The 15,853-nt window shown below is 35.6% G+C and overlaps 1 protein-coding gene and 1 non-coding gene across 2 annotated transcripts in view; one reads left to right on the forward strand and one right to left on the reverse strand.

Moving 5' to 3' along the window:
- The window catches only part of LOC133525427 (parapinopsin-like), a 108,264-nt gene extending 92,411 nt beyond the window's left edge, over window positions 1-15,853 (forward strand). The window contains exons 6-8 of the mRNA XM_061861674.1: window positions 6,549-6,689; window positions 12,026-12,115; window positions 12,188-15,853. Of these exons, the coding sequence (XP_061717658.1) occupies window positions 6,549-6,689; window positions 12,026-12,115; window positions 12,188-12,931 (975 nt within the window). The 3' untranslated portion in view covers window positions 12,932-15,853. The remainder of the gene's footprint in view (window positions 1-6,548; window positions 6,690-12,025; window positions 12,116-12,187) is intronic.
- Window positions 344-416, reverse strand: Trnat-agu (transfer RNA threonine (anticodon AGU)). The gene has a single exon. It is a non-coding gene; the product is annotated as a tRNA-Thr (tRNA).

Raw genomic sequence — 15,853 nt, forward strand, 5'->3', positions numbered from 1 at the left:
CCCGTGTTACAACAACGCTATATGCAACATTTAATTACTTTTTATAAAAATAGTTAAAAAAAACAAGAAAAAAAATTTTTTTTTGAAAATTAACTATGCCATTTAGTTTCCTTAAACGTACTTACCGAAACCCCGGAGTTAACGCAATTCAATAAAAACACGGTGTATACATCTCGCTCGCCCTAATATGCCAGTACGAGCGAGATGCATAGAAAGTAGAATGTCAGTGTCAAAGTCGTGCTAGCCGTACTGATCAAAACTTTAAAAAAAAAATTACATCAAGCAGAAACACCTGCGAATCATGCTAATAAGCTTAGAAATAAATTAAAAGTGGAAAATTCAATGTTTTGGGTGGGACTTGAACCCACGACCACTGTATCACTAGTACAATGCTCTGCCATCTGAGCTACTAAAACCATACCCAATACAGCGAATATTTCTAGGAAGGCTCTAGCGACATCTACCGTAAGAGTCCTACACTTCTTAAACGCTAACCACTAGGCACTGCACTAGTGATGACTAGTGATCCAGTGGTCGTGGGTTCAAGTCCCACCCAAGACAATTAATTTTTCCACGTGTAATTAATTTATAAGCTCAAATAAAATCTTCTTGAACCACTTTACTCATCCCTAGTTGGCACGCTTCGACAGCTGTGACCTTCAGTTGATTGCGCCTCCATTTGCAAAAGCCTTTATTTCTGTGAATCTGCATATTTTCCAAAGAACTGGAGCACGAATAGCACAATAATGCTCTTTATAACGGCAATTAAATACACGCCATTTTAGGCAAACGTTAGAAGATCGCTTTGTGCAGGGACTGATTATTAGGCTAGTCTTAAATATTTTTTTGGCAAAATATTCATTTTTGTTACAAGCTTTTATCGCTGTCTGTACTTTTCTTTCCACAGGCAATTAATACTCATCGCGACAATTCTGAAAACCCCAAACACAATTAGGCCATCTCCCGTCTCCATCAGATCAGCTCGATGGTACCATAATATTCCATTGTCACCCGACTTACATACATATGTATGCAAATTTTCAGCTCAATCAGAAATCGGGAAGTAGGTTAAACTTAGCTTCCAATATTTGACCCCCACCAGGCCTATGGAACTCTCTGAGCGAGCTCGGATTTATACCTACAAATCTCGTCCCGTTCACGGTACAAAATCAAACCAGTAGGTCACACGCGCTCACTCGCTCGCCGCGCGCTCGAATATGCCAAAATGTATGCGAAAGAAATATCTTCGTCACGAACAAATACCACAGCTTGTAGTGTGGATGGTGTGGATGGATGCAAAAACAACAAAACTAACAAAAAATATCGTTTTTGCTCTTCCGATAGACGGGAAAAGTAAGTAGACATTCTCAATATAAGTACACCTTTTGTTATATTATTTTTAATTACGATATACGATGTATGTCTATTTATGTTTTCTATAATATTATTCTTTATTGTTGTAACATAAATATGTATCAAGTTTTAAACTTGAAACGAAGTTTTACAATTATTTTTTGGATGCGAGGTTGGTAATTCCCGACACACTCACGCTGGAAGGAATTAAAGACCCGAGTTTGCAATATTCTTACCACCGGAGTTGCTCACAACGTTTTCATCACACTTGTGAGGCGAAATAACTCTTAAATACGGTGAAATTCAAACATTTTTCCGCCATATTGTCATTTTTGGACAGGTTAGGTTAGGAATCGAAGGCACAGACCTATTCGGCATTCAGCCACTTTGAAAATTATGTAAAAATATTTTAAACGGCTATTAAATTAATAAAATTAAATATTTTTAAACATAGACAAAAATATTTAATTATAAACGTTAGTATTTTCACAGTAAAACTCCACATTAATGCCACTTGTTTTGTATGAATTAGTGACATATTCTTCGGCCATGTTTTAATTTATTGCCACCTGTTGTGAATTTTATATTTTTCGCACTTGAATCGTAATTGTTTTTGACTGTATATTACACGAGGCATTTGCATATGCCAATAAAGTAAAGGCGTAGAATCGTAGAAACAGATGGCGCGGTTTACGCTCGAATAGGCCAGTGTTTTCTAACGCCCGCGTTGTTTCGGCAGGTGGCGCATTGATCGCATGAGCGGCTTATAACGGTTTTGGTTTTATTTAAAATAAGTTTTTGACATCAATTTCATTTTGAATAAATAAATAATATTATATAGGACATTGTTACGCAAATTGACTAAGTCCCACAGTAAGCTCAATAAAGGCTTGTGTTGTGGACACTTAGACAATGATATATATAATATAGAAATATTTATAAACACTTAAATACATAGAAAACATCCATGACTCAGGAACAAATATCTATGCTCACCACACGAATAAATGCCATTTACCAGGATTTGGACCCGGGACCATCAGCTTCATAGGCAGGGTCTTTATCCACTAGGCCAGACCGGTCGTCAAAATTTTTAATACAACCTTTTACCGCTGACTTACCTGTGTGTAAAAAGTTCAAATAAACATATACCTAAAAAACCGCCAGGGAACGCACTGGTTGAACAAGATAATATAGTGTTATAGTTTGCAAAGTTAAGTCTCAAAGGGTGAAAAGCTTCTAAGAGATCAGATAACTTTTAATCAGTAAATAAACACTGCGTTTGCTTGTTAGTCTTGGCGACACACTGGAGAAAATTGAAACCCAACCAATGGGAAGTTATAGTAGTAGCTTAGCAATGTCGGCAAAACTGAACACGTCATGGGCCCCTCCGTGTATAATAATCTACCGTCAGGAATAACAGACGCACCTAGTTTGTTAATCTTTAAAAATAAACTGAAAACTTGGCTTGTTGAGCGGTCGTTCTATAATATAGAAGAATTTCTGACTGCGAAATATTGATGAAAATACTACCTGATAATAATTAATACATACGCAAGTAGCTAATGTATTTTAATTAATAATATGTTGTAATTAATAATAATATTTAATTCCTTTTTTAGGGTTCCGTAGCCAAATGGCATAAAACGGAACCCTTATAGTTTCGCCATGTCCGTCTGTCTGTCTGTCTGTCTGTCTGTCTGTCCGAGGCTTTGCTCCGTGGTCGTTAGTGCTAGAAAGCTGAAATTTGGCATGGATATATAAATCAATAAAGCCGACAAAGTCGTACAATAAAATCTAAAAAAAATATTTTTTTTAGGGTACCTCCCGTACACGTAAAGTGGGGGTGAAATTTTTTTTCGCTTCAACCCTAGAGTGTGGGGTATCGTTGGAAAGGTCTTTCAAAACTAAAAAGGGTTTTCAAGAAACATTTTTTGATAAAGTGAATAGATTCGGAGATAATCGCTCCGAAAGAAAAAAAAATTGTGTCCCCCCCCCTTTAACTTTTGAACCATAGGTCCAAAAAATATGAAAAAAATCGTGGAAGTAGAGCTTAAGAAAGACATTAAATGAAAACTATAGCGAACATGATCAGTTTAGCTGTTTTTGAGTTATCGCAAAAAGTTTTCCCTTCATAGAAAAGACTTACTTTAATTAGGTACTGATTATGCAAATTTGCCTATTTGTTTAACTCGGGTGAAAGGTACCATTTACTACACTTTAAGCTCCAGTTTAGCTTATTGTGACGGAAGAGTAACTACGGAACCCTACACTGAGCGTGGCCCGACATGCTCTTGGCCGGTTTTTATGTTATTTGTACTAGTTATGTAAGTTGACATGTAATCACCTATTACCAAGAAAGACTAAGTGTCACTCGACGCGAAAGTTGCAGGTAGCGAATCACGTTTGCGTCGTTATTCATTTCATCCCTTTTCATGGCGAGCTTTTATTTATAATGACGTCACCGCACTGCGGTTTTTAGAGAAGATTTTTTAGATATATTTGAAGGTAACGTATGTTGTTTAGTCTATTTGCGATTTATAAAACCTTAATATAATTTTGCTTCGCTAAGCATCATTCACAAGCCTTCGCCAAACACTTGAAAATGACGAGCTTGCATAAAAAGAGAGATGAATATTGTATGATGTAAACAAATGCCGTAAAAAATAATACATAATGTTTTAGTGTAAGGTCAAGTATGTTCAGGACTTTCAGGTGATTTACCATTTGTAAATAATTATTTTCAGCCGACTTCGAAGATTGGTACCGTAAATCACTCAACTTTAGAGTCGGACCACGCCAAGTTTTCACGCCAAGTGTTACGTCGAGTATGGACCTTATAGGGATAGCCCTATGTATACATATGAATGGCCACTTTTGCCGTCACTATCTATTTGATGCTGACTGTACATACTGTTTTAGTGTGTTGCCAACCGCCAGAAATAAAATAGCTACTACTAGTTTGGCGCAATGACCCAAAATGAGTCTTGGCCTCCAACACAAGAGCACGCCATTTTACCCGGTCCTGCGCGGATCCACGCCAGTTTTCACTGACATCGAGCTCACAGAGATTTACCTCCACTCTATCCGTATTATACTATATATTATTATTTCCTTTATTTACCTTTTTCTCTCAGATTAGGCTTTTTACAATATGTATATAAAAGTAAAATATAAAAACACTTACAAAACAATACAAAAGATATAAACACATTATAAAAAACCTAACCTAGGGTGCCGCCAGCAGCGGGGCAGGGCCCAAGCTGCCGGTGGTCAGGGCCGCAGAGAGAGAAACCGCCGGACTATACGCGCAGTGTCCAAGATCACCGCCTTCTGCATCTGACCCTTGATCCAACCACCTAGCGAGAGTCTCTCAAGGTGTTGGTTGAGACTCTTCGCTATGAGACCGTTCGCTGAAACGACTATCGGGACAATGATCGTCGAATCAACATTCAATATTATTATTATCTTTATTCATTTAATATCTTAGGTTAGGATTTTTTATAATATGGATATAAAAGTAAAATATAAAAACACTTACAAAACAATACAAAAGATATAAACACATTATAAAAAACCTAACCTAGGGTGCCGCCAGCAGCGGGGCAGGGCTCAAGCTTATTATTATTATTATACTATACATAGGAACAAAAACATGTATGTTTAAACAAAATAAATTGCATAAAATATTATAAAGAATTATAAATAATGAGATTAACTTATTAACGAGCTAGGCTGAAGATAAGACTTCCTGTTGAAGTATTCATTACCACAAAGTTTGATACTTTACCCTGATAGTTTCTAACAAATCATCCTATCTTTTTTTAAATCTCGTTAATAAGTTTGCAAACTATCCTATAACAGTGACTATATTACGTTAACTAGGCAAATAATCACTTTAAGAAACCTAATATCAATCAGAATCGTTGTGACCTAGAATTTTTAAGAGTAGTTTTATTAAACTATCAAGTAAAGGAGACCCTAATATAATAAAAACCCACAATGCTGGGATATTTCCCATTGAAGAACATTTTATGTTATGACGTCTGTCCTTAAGATGAGGGTCTTTTTACTTAACAAAGGCCGCTATATTTTACGATTTTAGGAGCTTAAGGATCGTATTTCGCTACATGAATTCAATTTGGGCTATTGGATCGCCAGTTATTGTGAATTGAGGGTAAAATTCATAGATGAGGGTAGGATTCAGAATTTTTTTTGTAAGTCCCTTGATTACAGAACTGGCCGCTATAACTGTGATTATTTTTCGTCAGCAGCTAGACATAGTCTCCCTCCGTTGGAGAAAAGAAGAGCATATCTAGATGTTTTATTTTTATTTAAAATTATTAGAAATCACATAGATTCTAACCTTTTATTAGATAGCGTTTCCTTCAAAATCTCTCGATTCCACTCACGTTCTAAACCCACATTTTCTATTTCCTTCTGTGGCACACAGTATGCTAAAAACTCTTTCTTTAGGCGCACTTGTTATTTGTATAATGAATCTCTTAACGATATAGATATTTTTGTTCATAGTTTGTCCGTGTTCAAGAACAAAGTTCGGCAAATTTTGTTTTCTAGAAATTGATCAATTTGGTTCCAGTCATATTTTTCATACTTTTGTATGTTTTCTTACCTTACTTGCATGTAGTACACAACTAAACCGGTAATTTATAATTGCGTAATTTAAACTTTAGGCCTATTTTTAGTTCATTTATTTTAAATATATTTGTAAAAGACTGTTTGTTTTCTAAATAAATTAAAAAAAAAATATCGTAATTGTAATATTCCGCTCATAACTACTATAAGTTGTAACAAAAATAGCGGTGTTCCATTTAAGGGTATAAACGGTATCGTGTTTTGATTGGAAAAAGTAGAAGAAACATTTTTATGACGCAAAATATTTTTGGCCTTTGTTTTGTATGGAGGGTTGGCCAACTTCAAGTGTCTGGACCTGCCCCAGAGAAGAAACAACTTTTCTTATTTTTCCTAATCAAAACGCGATAGTGAATATATACCCTATACTTCCTTAAACGAATCAACACTATTTTTGTTACACTTTGTATAACGTGAAGTGAACTCTTGTTACTTCAAAACCTAAAATATAGACAAAAATTTTATAAATAATTTGTGATACGCGTAAGACAAAAAAATAGGCAATTTCCCAAGCTTATAATAACAATTGTCGTTTTTTACAGAACTCGCAGCGGCTCGGCCGCGTAAGCCGCGCAGAGACGAAGGTCACGGGTATGGTGTTCGTGATGATCATCGCTTTCACCATCGCGTGGACACCCTACTCCGTGTTCGCTTTGATGGAACAGTTTGCTACTGACGGCATTGTAAGTGTCACTATGTAATTTACACACACACACACACACACACACACACACACACACACACACATTCAACACATGACATGTGTCACATTTATGTCCACTCTACCACCATCGCGTGGACACTCTACTACGTATTCGCTTTTATGGAACAATTCACTACTGACGGCATTGTAAGTGTCACTATGTAATAAAAGTCCACTCTAACACCATCGCGTGGACTTCCTACCCCGTGTTCGCTTTGATGGAACAGTTCGCTACTGACGGCATTGTGTCAATATGTAACAACTAGTATAATGTCCGCTCTTTCTCCATCGCGTGGACACCCAGTAGGGAACACGCTTTGATGGAACAGTTAGCGACTGACGGCATTGTAAGTGTCACTATGTAATTAAGCTGTATCTGTGTCATTTATTCTGCTTTTGTACAATAATATAACAGATCTTTTTGACAAATTGGGGGATTAAATTGTCATTTTAGTACCTACCTATCTGGGATATAAAATATAGGTAAATAAAACACACTTGAATTAAAAACTTATAAATAAAAATGCCATAAATCCTGGTCGCTGGGTAGGGTGCCCAGAAGGCTAGTCGCATTGCTCCGCTGGATAGCAATGCTAGGGGCCTACCACGAAAACCGAAATTCGCAAATTGCGGGGATCTTTCTCTTTTACTCTCACTAATATGTATTTAGAGTGACAGAGTAAAATGCCCGCAATTGACGAACTTCGATTTTCGCGGTTATAGCCTAGATCCGATATAGCTTAGTTAGAATAGGTTCAATATAAGGTAAAACACACGGTTAAAGGTATATAATGTACGTTAACAAACCGTGTAGGTGTGGTATGGATCTGTATAAATTGTTTCCAGATATACCTATTTACTAATAAACAGAATAATACGATGATTTTTACAATTTAGTACATATTTAGAAAGAATACCTAAATGTCAAAGGTATTCCGTTTACAACGAATACTCAAGCCAGGAAATATCTACTTTCCCCGCCTTGACAACAACCTTGCGGAAACCCACATACATAAAAATAGATACGAGAATAATTGCCCTATTTTGAGAAGATACTCGTATCTATTTTTATACGGAATTTCTTATTTGAATGATATCGTATTTTGGGACACATTTATGAATGAGCGGACGAGTAATATAGTGCGATAAATTAAAAGAGTCTCCATTCATCATGTTGTGAAACACGAAAAGAAACTCATAAATTTATATTGCATTTTTTTTTATTTGAGCTCTATTGCACAATCCAAATAGCGGACTTACTGCCAGAAGGCATTCTCTACCAGTCAACTATGGGCTACACCGAAAGTTCTAGTTGGTATAGGGTCAGAATAGAGAGTAAAATAATAAAGAAATTAAAACAAAATTACATAAATAAATCAATATACATACATAAATATATACATTTGAAACTTGTTTGCGCAACATGCGCTTGAAAGAGAAGTAAAGCAGTGTACGTGTACATAATTAGGAAATAAGACACTCGTTTAAAGTGTTTATGAAACTCGCTTTCAGCTCATTTCGTACCCACGATCGTGTATCCTTTCATTATATAGCAGTCACCTAAACTACTATTATGCTATTTATTTTTGACTCCTTTGAAACTTTGCATTTTATTTTTAAATACTTACATTAAAATTAACAAATATATTTTAATAAGATATACAGGGTGCATACCTGAGCTAAAATTAAGTAACTTTCTCAAATACATCAGTATTCTAATTAAATCCATTTCGGAGATAATCAATAATTTATTTTTATCTGTAACTATCTATACATGAGTAGAGAAACCTAAATTACAAATTTAAAACTAAACTAGCCATAAAATAAAACTACTTAAAAATTAAACTAATATTAAATAAAACTAAAAGTAAAAGATATACTAATGAACAAATTAGTTATAAAAAGAATACCCCTTAGTATATTTTTATGGGAAGTTGCAGGTAAAGGTGTCATTCCGTTGCCGAACGCTGGCAGCAACTGCACGTTACGCCTTACTCCAAACTGAACCATAAGTCTATATTGCTAACTATATCTATATTGCTGTCCGATCAGTTGATTATATTTTAAATTTATTTAAGATAAAAAACCCTAAAAAACAAACACACAAAACACTTAGCAAAAAATACAGGAATTATACTGGGAGAAACCCCACGACTTTAGTAAGTCCGCCGTTAATAAGTCCATGTCAACTAACGAACGAAACACCACAGCACCACACAATTTTTTTGTCACAATCACAATTTTTCGTCATTTCGCCGATGAGGTTACAACTGTTACAAGTAAAATGGACGAGTCAAGGATAGATACTGGGTACGCGCGCGGGGTGAGGGGCGGCCGGTGCGTTTACAAACCTTGTTATTAGTACACTTTACTAATATTTATAAAGCTATTTTACTGTTTACGGAAATAAGAATAAAACTCATAAGAATAAGAAAGGGATTTGTTATTACAATTTTATTATGAAGTATAGAAATTAGAATTGACTTTTAATTATTAATACTCATTTGTAGTCACCGACTTTAATAAATCCCATTTGTATTCTCTAGTAATCTTTACGTACTGGAGATAGTACACCATTTATTTATTTATTTACTTAATCTTTATTGCACAAAAGAAAACCTTATAGTACAAAAGGCGGACTTAATGCCATGAGGCATTCTCTACCAGTCAACCTAAACCCAAAACCCAAAGCAAACCAAAAGTGTAGTTGGGTTTATAAACCCAAGGAAAGTTTTATAGAATTTGTACAACTCTGTTATTCCGAGTAAAGAATATTAATTCACGATTAAGTAAAACCGTTTTGTATTTCCTATACTATAAAATTAATTAAATTTTCTTGAAATTATAATATTTACTATCACCTAGAAAAAAAAAATGAAAAAATTAATAGAGTTTGCTATTCCCGTCTTTTAGATATCAGGTTTTTACTTCGAACAATATTTTTTCTCTCAGTGTAGAAAACACCCATGACTCAGGAACAAGTATCCAAGCTCATCACACGAATAAATGCCCTTACCAGGATTTGAACCCGAGACCATCGGCTTCATACAACAATTTCGCTAACGCTTTAGTGGTAACACTGGTGACAGACGGTTTGGCGCAACCGACCCTAAATGTGATCAGGAATGCACTATTAAACTCTGTCGATTATACCCACACAGAAATCATCAATAGCCTATAAACAAATATTTGAGAAAAACAACACAAATAAAAGCCCTTACAGTACAGTTATTCGAACCCAGCTTCGTAGACTGGGTCACTGCGGGCTAGGCTAGTAGGCTGTTTTCATTTGAGAATTTACCGAAATATAAAGTTAGCTAAAAGGACAGACTTTCTTTTTTTATAGGTGTAACAGATTGTGTCTACCATTAATCAAAGTCGTTGCAAGCCCGAACATCAAGCGATTTTTACTATCGTAAGGGCGTGTTCACATTGACCGATCTGATATCGGATGTAGGATCCTTCATTGGCTTTCGCAGTATCACAGTATTCCGCAACCGATATCCGACATCCGATAATGTCGGTCCGAGCTGATTGAGGGGAGGCCGACATGACTGAAATAACGAATATGATGGTGTCTATTAGAAAAACAGCTGCTAAATAGTGCCCTAAAGCATCAAAACAGCCTTTTTTGCATTAATACTTTTTAATCAGTAAAGATTAAATTAATTTTAACAAGCAGAAACGTCTGCGAACGATGCTATTAAGCTTAGAATAAATTTAAAAGTGGAAAAATTACTGTCTTGGGTGAGACTTGAACTCACCCAGAGGCCGTGAGTTCAAGTCCTGCCCAAGACAGTAATTATTCTACTTAAAAAAAACAATAAAGATTAGTTATAAATCAATAAATAAATACAGAAAACACACATTTTATACATTTTACCCCTTCCGATATCCGAAATCGAATCGGACAATGTGTAAACGCTCTTAAGAACCACAAAGTCATTTATTTAAACCTTTATCAATTTAGTATTTTCATCGTATGACGGTGTATACCAAGAATAATTTATTTACTGCCTTCCTCGACATTGTAAATCAGACAGTTTTGGTCCAAACTTTACCTAGACAGTTATAAAATATACCTACGAACTTAACGGCGAATAACAAAATACTGAAATACAGATAGCGTACTATTTCCTAGACTTGAAGACAGTATTTGAAATGAAACTGCAATTCGGTTTAACTACTATCACTCTTAAGTTCAATTCAATTCAAATATACTTTATTCATGTAGGCCTAGCAACAAGAACTTATGAATAGTAAGACAGTATTACATATAATTATCTTAATCTAATTATCAGAGCAATTTATTGATGTTGTAAATATTATTCCATATATAATACTAATGAATATAATTCATAGATCAAATTTAATACAAAAAATTTCACAAGATATAGTCATACAAAAAAAAATGTATAAACTATACTAGTCTAGATTGTTTCTAGATTAAATTCTAAATGACAAACAAATATAATAAAAAAAACAAAGGAAATACATGCATATTTAAGTAAGTTCTCCTGGCGCATTTAAAATACAATCATGATCAAAAACATTTTTAGTCAAATACTTTTCAATTTACAATATTATATAGAGATTTACGAAAACGAAATAAGTATCATATTCAATGTAGTTAAATGGATTCAAACATGATATTCGATTTTCATTATTTTCTCAGTCTCCCAGTTCTATTCACAGATCGTTTCATCAATACGTGTGTATTATAAGTAGACTAACACAACTATGGATTTCTAAATCTGAAATAAACATTTTTTATTTAATTTTTTACAGTAACTATTTCCTATACGTATATTACTCGTCTTTTACTTCAAAGATCCTGCAACCGCTACCCTTATTACGAGCAGGTAGCCGTGTGCCTATTTAATTGTACCCTTCCAACGGTAAAGGGCTTACTTTTGCGACGATTTCAGGTTACACAGGAAGGGCGATTATAATTGTATCCTTATGGCAGTAGGAAAGGCCTTTTCACAACCGACAGTACCATTTGCTTGAAAATTGCTAAAAAGACGACCCGTTGATTACTTGTATATTTCCCAAAATCAATGTTACAAAGAATATTATGAAAGTTCATATTGAAATGGAGATAGAAAATGTCAAATCACAGAGAAAATTATGAAGGAAACATTGTCCGAAATACTAAAGTCTGAATATTTAAGTAAGTTTCACTGTAGGCTATAGTTTCAGGCATGTCAGCTGAATTATTTAAGTTCATAAACTACACAAGACTGCTTCGAAGTTTCCGGGGTATTGTTGTGGCTGTTAAAAGTGTCACTCGGTTAAAGGCTATTTTCCTTTCAGATATCGCCGGGAGTGGGGGTCATACCGGCACTCGTCGCCAAAAGTTCCATTTGCTACGACCCTCTAATCTACGTTGGAATGAATACTCAGGTAAAAATAACCTCATTCGACCCCTGCCAAAATATATTTTCCGTTTATCTCACAAACCTTTACTGTTTACAGTTTCGGCAGTCCATCAAACGTTTCTTCGGAAATCATAGCAAGGGTGGACTCTCTCAAACGGAAAAAGGATACGACAATACTCTAATGTCCCCCGCCCACAGAATGTCCTGTCTCAACGATTCTTCCCGGCAATGCTCAGAGACCAACGTTTCTATCATCCAAAAAAAACCGAAAAACAGGAAAGTAGTTATCGCCGAAGATGCCTCAGAAGTCACAAATAACGGGACCATACGGAATTTCCTTAGGGAAACAGAGTTGTGCACTATTAAAGAAAATAGAACTTCTTCAGATGCGGAAAGATCTGTCGAGACTACGCACGAAGACGACAGCAGCAGCAGGAAACAGGAGTACGACGAATCTTCAAGGCTGTTTGAAGACAACCAGACAACGGGCAAGCTGGACGACGTCCCCTACATGATGAAAAACGTTTACGGCAATCTAGCCTTCGAGGAACATGTTACAGACTCACCAGAATATGACAACAACCTCACAGAGTTCCGAGTGTCTAAACCAAAACTGATCAAACATAGCTACTCTCTCGACTTAAGCGGCATTTCTAACCATAGCAAGAAGAGAAAACTCTCTGTAGAAAGTAAACTAGAGACACTGAATTTATCTAAAACATTATTTAAGAATACGGTAGTAAGTAAGTTCATCGGTCACAATCCTAAACTCGGGCAAGATAACTTCAAGAGTTATCTGTGTCGTTATGATAAAAATGAAAGTGAGAAAGAAGATTTGTAGCTGAAAGAGCAAGGAAGTAAGGACCAGTCTGGTGGATTTCAAGAAGAAAGAACAAAGTTTTCAATTATTTATATTTTGTAACGCGTGATCGAAGAAAAGTAAAGTATATTTATTATTCTGTGATCCTCTCTTATTGGAAGGGTTAATAGGTGCTGTGCCGATCGGCAGTTTTTAAGAAAAGAGCTATCGTCAAGTGTCTGTGATATAGATTTGAGTGCCAAACGGAAATTAACAGATATTGAAAATGTTTGGAATACAGTATTAGCTAAAGACATTAGCAAGATTAAGTAACTCATGAATTCGAGTAATCTTCGAGTGTTCATTCTAACCTACGTATGTCTGCGAAGGAAGTTGCCAATTATTATAATATAGTATTAATAATTATTTTTAAACTAGCGTTTAATCATCGCTGAGTTTGTGTAGTTCGATGTTAAAAAATTTAATACGTTTTTAGCACTTCGGGAGAAGCGTGTACGAAATATTTAATGTATTTTTTAAAATTGCGGTGAACTTCGATGGTGGGTAAAGTTAATATTTTGTCGTTTTAATAAATTGGAGATGTCAGACAAATGGAGTCGACAGAGATAGTAAATGTACAACGACTAGTAGATGTTTCTAAACAATGCATATAGGTATTGATTAAATCGTTGGTACTAAGGGCAAGCCTTGAGGTAACCTACAGACTGGTTTAAAAAGGCAAGTATAGCCTTGTGAGGTACTCCAGGGAGCCAGATAGGGGGAAATTAAAAAGGTAATTAGTTGAAATTTTACTAAAAACGCATTGATACTTCACGCTTTTAAACGTATCTTTTAGTATAGCAATTACTACTAATACACAAGACAAATAAGTATTCCGTGAACAAAATTTTGTACGGAACACTAAAAATGTAACTAAACTAAACTACAAACTAAACTAATAACTGACAGGCTTGTTAGAAATATTGCGTTCAAAAGTTTTTTTATTATTTTGCGTAAAATTTATGGGCAATTTGCGTTTGCGTCCGGGATGATGAACGATTCTACAGTAGACACCGGACACACACAGGACAGCGGACACGAGAAATCTTGTTCAAATACTCTTAAAAATCTTATATTATCTTATCTTAATAGCACTCAATAGAATTACTTTTTCGAGCAAGATCGCGGCATTGGAGTCATGTCCATTCATGTTCATATTAAGATTTCTACTCGGAATTCCCCGGTGTGGCACCGTCCGTTACTGCTGTAATAACTTTAATACAAAGAGAGATGCATATGTCTAAATAAAACGATTGAAGCGTGACAGATACTTTTAAATGACAAAAGGCAATGATAGGTAAGCGTGCTCCACCGTAGACCGCATCACCACTTACCATCAGGTGAGATCGTGGTCAAACGCCTGCCTATCCTCCAAAAAAAAAGGTTGAAAAGGTGTCAGATAGAACAGATTTTGGGGTGTTGGGTGTCTGATAATATTATGGCTGACTTTTTATTGTAATAAAACAGCCCTTTTACGAATTTGCAAATATGAATTAGTGAGTACTTCATTATGACACCGATATAAGGCTTAATTTTACAAATAAAACTAGTTCATTCATTAGGATATATTTGAAATAAGCTGTAAAAGCATATACTTAAACTGTAAGAATCGTCCTTGATCTATGTAAAAATAATGTTAAGATTACTTTTACATAGATCATCTCGGGCTTTATCCGATAGATTTCTGGGGCGAGTTGAAAGCAAAAAAGTATTTAACTTAAAAATGTCGAGTTAAAAATGAATGTGTCACTTCATTTAGGTTTTTTAAATGTAGGAACTATCTTGTTTACGGAATACTACCTTACAAACATTCCATATCAATTATAGGGACCGTGCGCGTTGGAGGGTTTGCCATCTTGTGGCCTGAATCGGAACCAAAAACATGTACATTTATACGTCAAGTGTTTTCTTGTGCATAGTAGGTTCTGCCATCTTGTGGGCTACATCGGAACAATAAACATTTACGCCTCGCGCCAAAAATCTGACGGCTCCCTATTCACTTCTGCATAGACGAATGACACAATTTTTTTGCAATAGTTTTAATGAGTGAGGGCGTTTTCACATTGTCGCACTAAGTAGGTATCACAGTATTCCGCATTATCGGATGTAAGAACCTATGATATTCATCCTATAATATCGGTCCGACAGCTTGGCATGACATGGCTGAAATTATCGGAAGTGCCTCTCCGATGTCGAAAGTCGGACAGTGCCTATGAGAAAATAGCTGCTAAAGAATGCCCTATGCATAGCTATGGTATCAAGTCCGCCTGTCTGTTTTAAATAAACCAAAAAAAGTCCGCCTTTTTTGCATTAAGATATTGTATTAATACAAAATGTGAAAACGCTTTAACTTTCCAAGCTTCGTTTTTAGCACCAATTTACTTAAAGGTGCGACCAGACCGCAGCTTAAAAAACGGTCACAATACGGAATCGCAGTGACGCGTCGTATGCGTACCGTTTTTGACGCATGCTCCCCACACCGCTGCTTAAAAAACAGTGACGGTACGGAATCGCAGTGACGTGCTTCACGCGTATCTTTTTTGTTCGCAAATCTTTGCGTCTTTTACGTCACCGGTGTGGTATCTGCCATAAGATTTCCGTGTAATATTTTTTGCGATTTTTACGCAGATCAATTTACGGTGCGTCAGCGTATTTTAAGCAGCGGTGTGGGGAGCATGCGTCAAAAACGGTACGCATACGACGCGTCACTGCGATTCCGTATCGTGACCGTTTTTTAAGCTGCGGTCTGGTCGCACCTTAATTCTTTATGGGCATGCAGTTAGTGACATTGTTCAACGTTATTGTAAATAAGTAGGTACAATAATTTAGCCTTAAACATATTTTTATGTAACTTCTCAAGAGTCTTTAAGTCTTAAATGTTTAAATAAATTATCTTTTATCAAA

Source organism: Cydia pomonella, chromosome 15 (assembly GCF_033807575.1).
Source record: "Cydia pomonella isolate Wapato2018A chromosome 15, ilCydPomo1, whole genome shotgun sequence".
NCBI classification, from domain to species: Eukaryota; Metazoa; Arthropoda; class Insecta; order Lepidoptera; family Tortricidae; genus Cydia; species Cydia pomonella.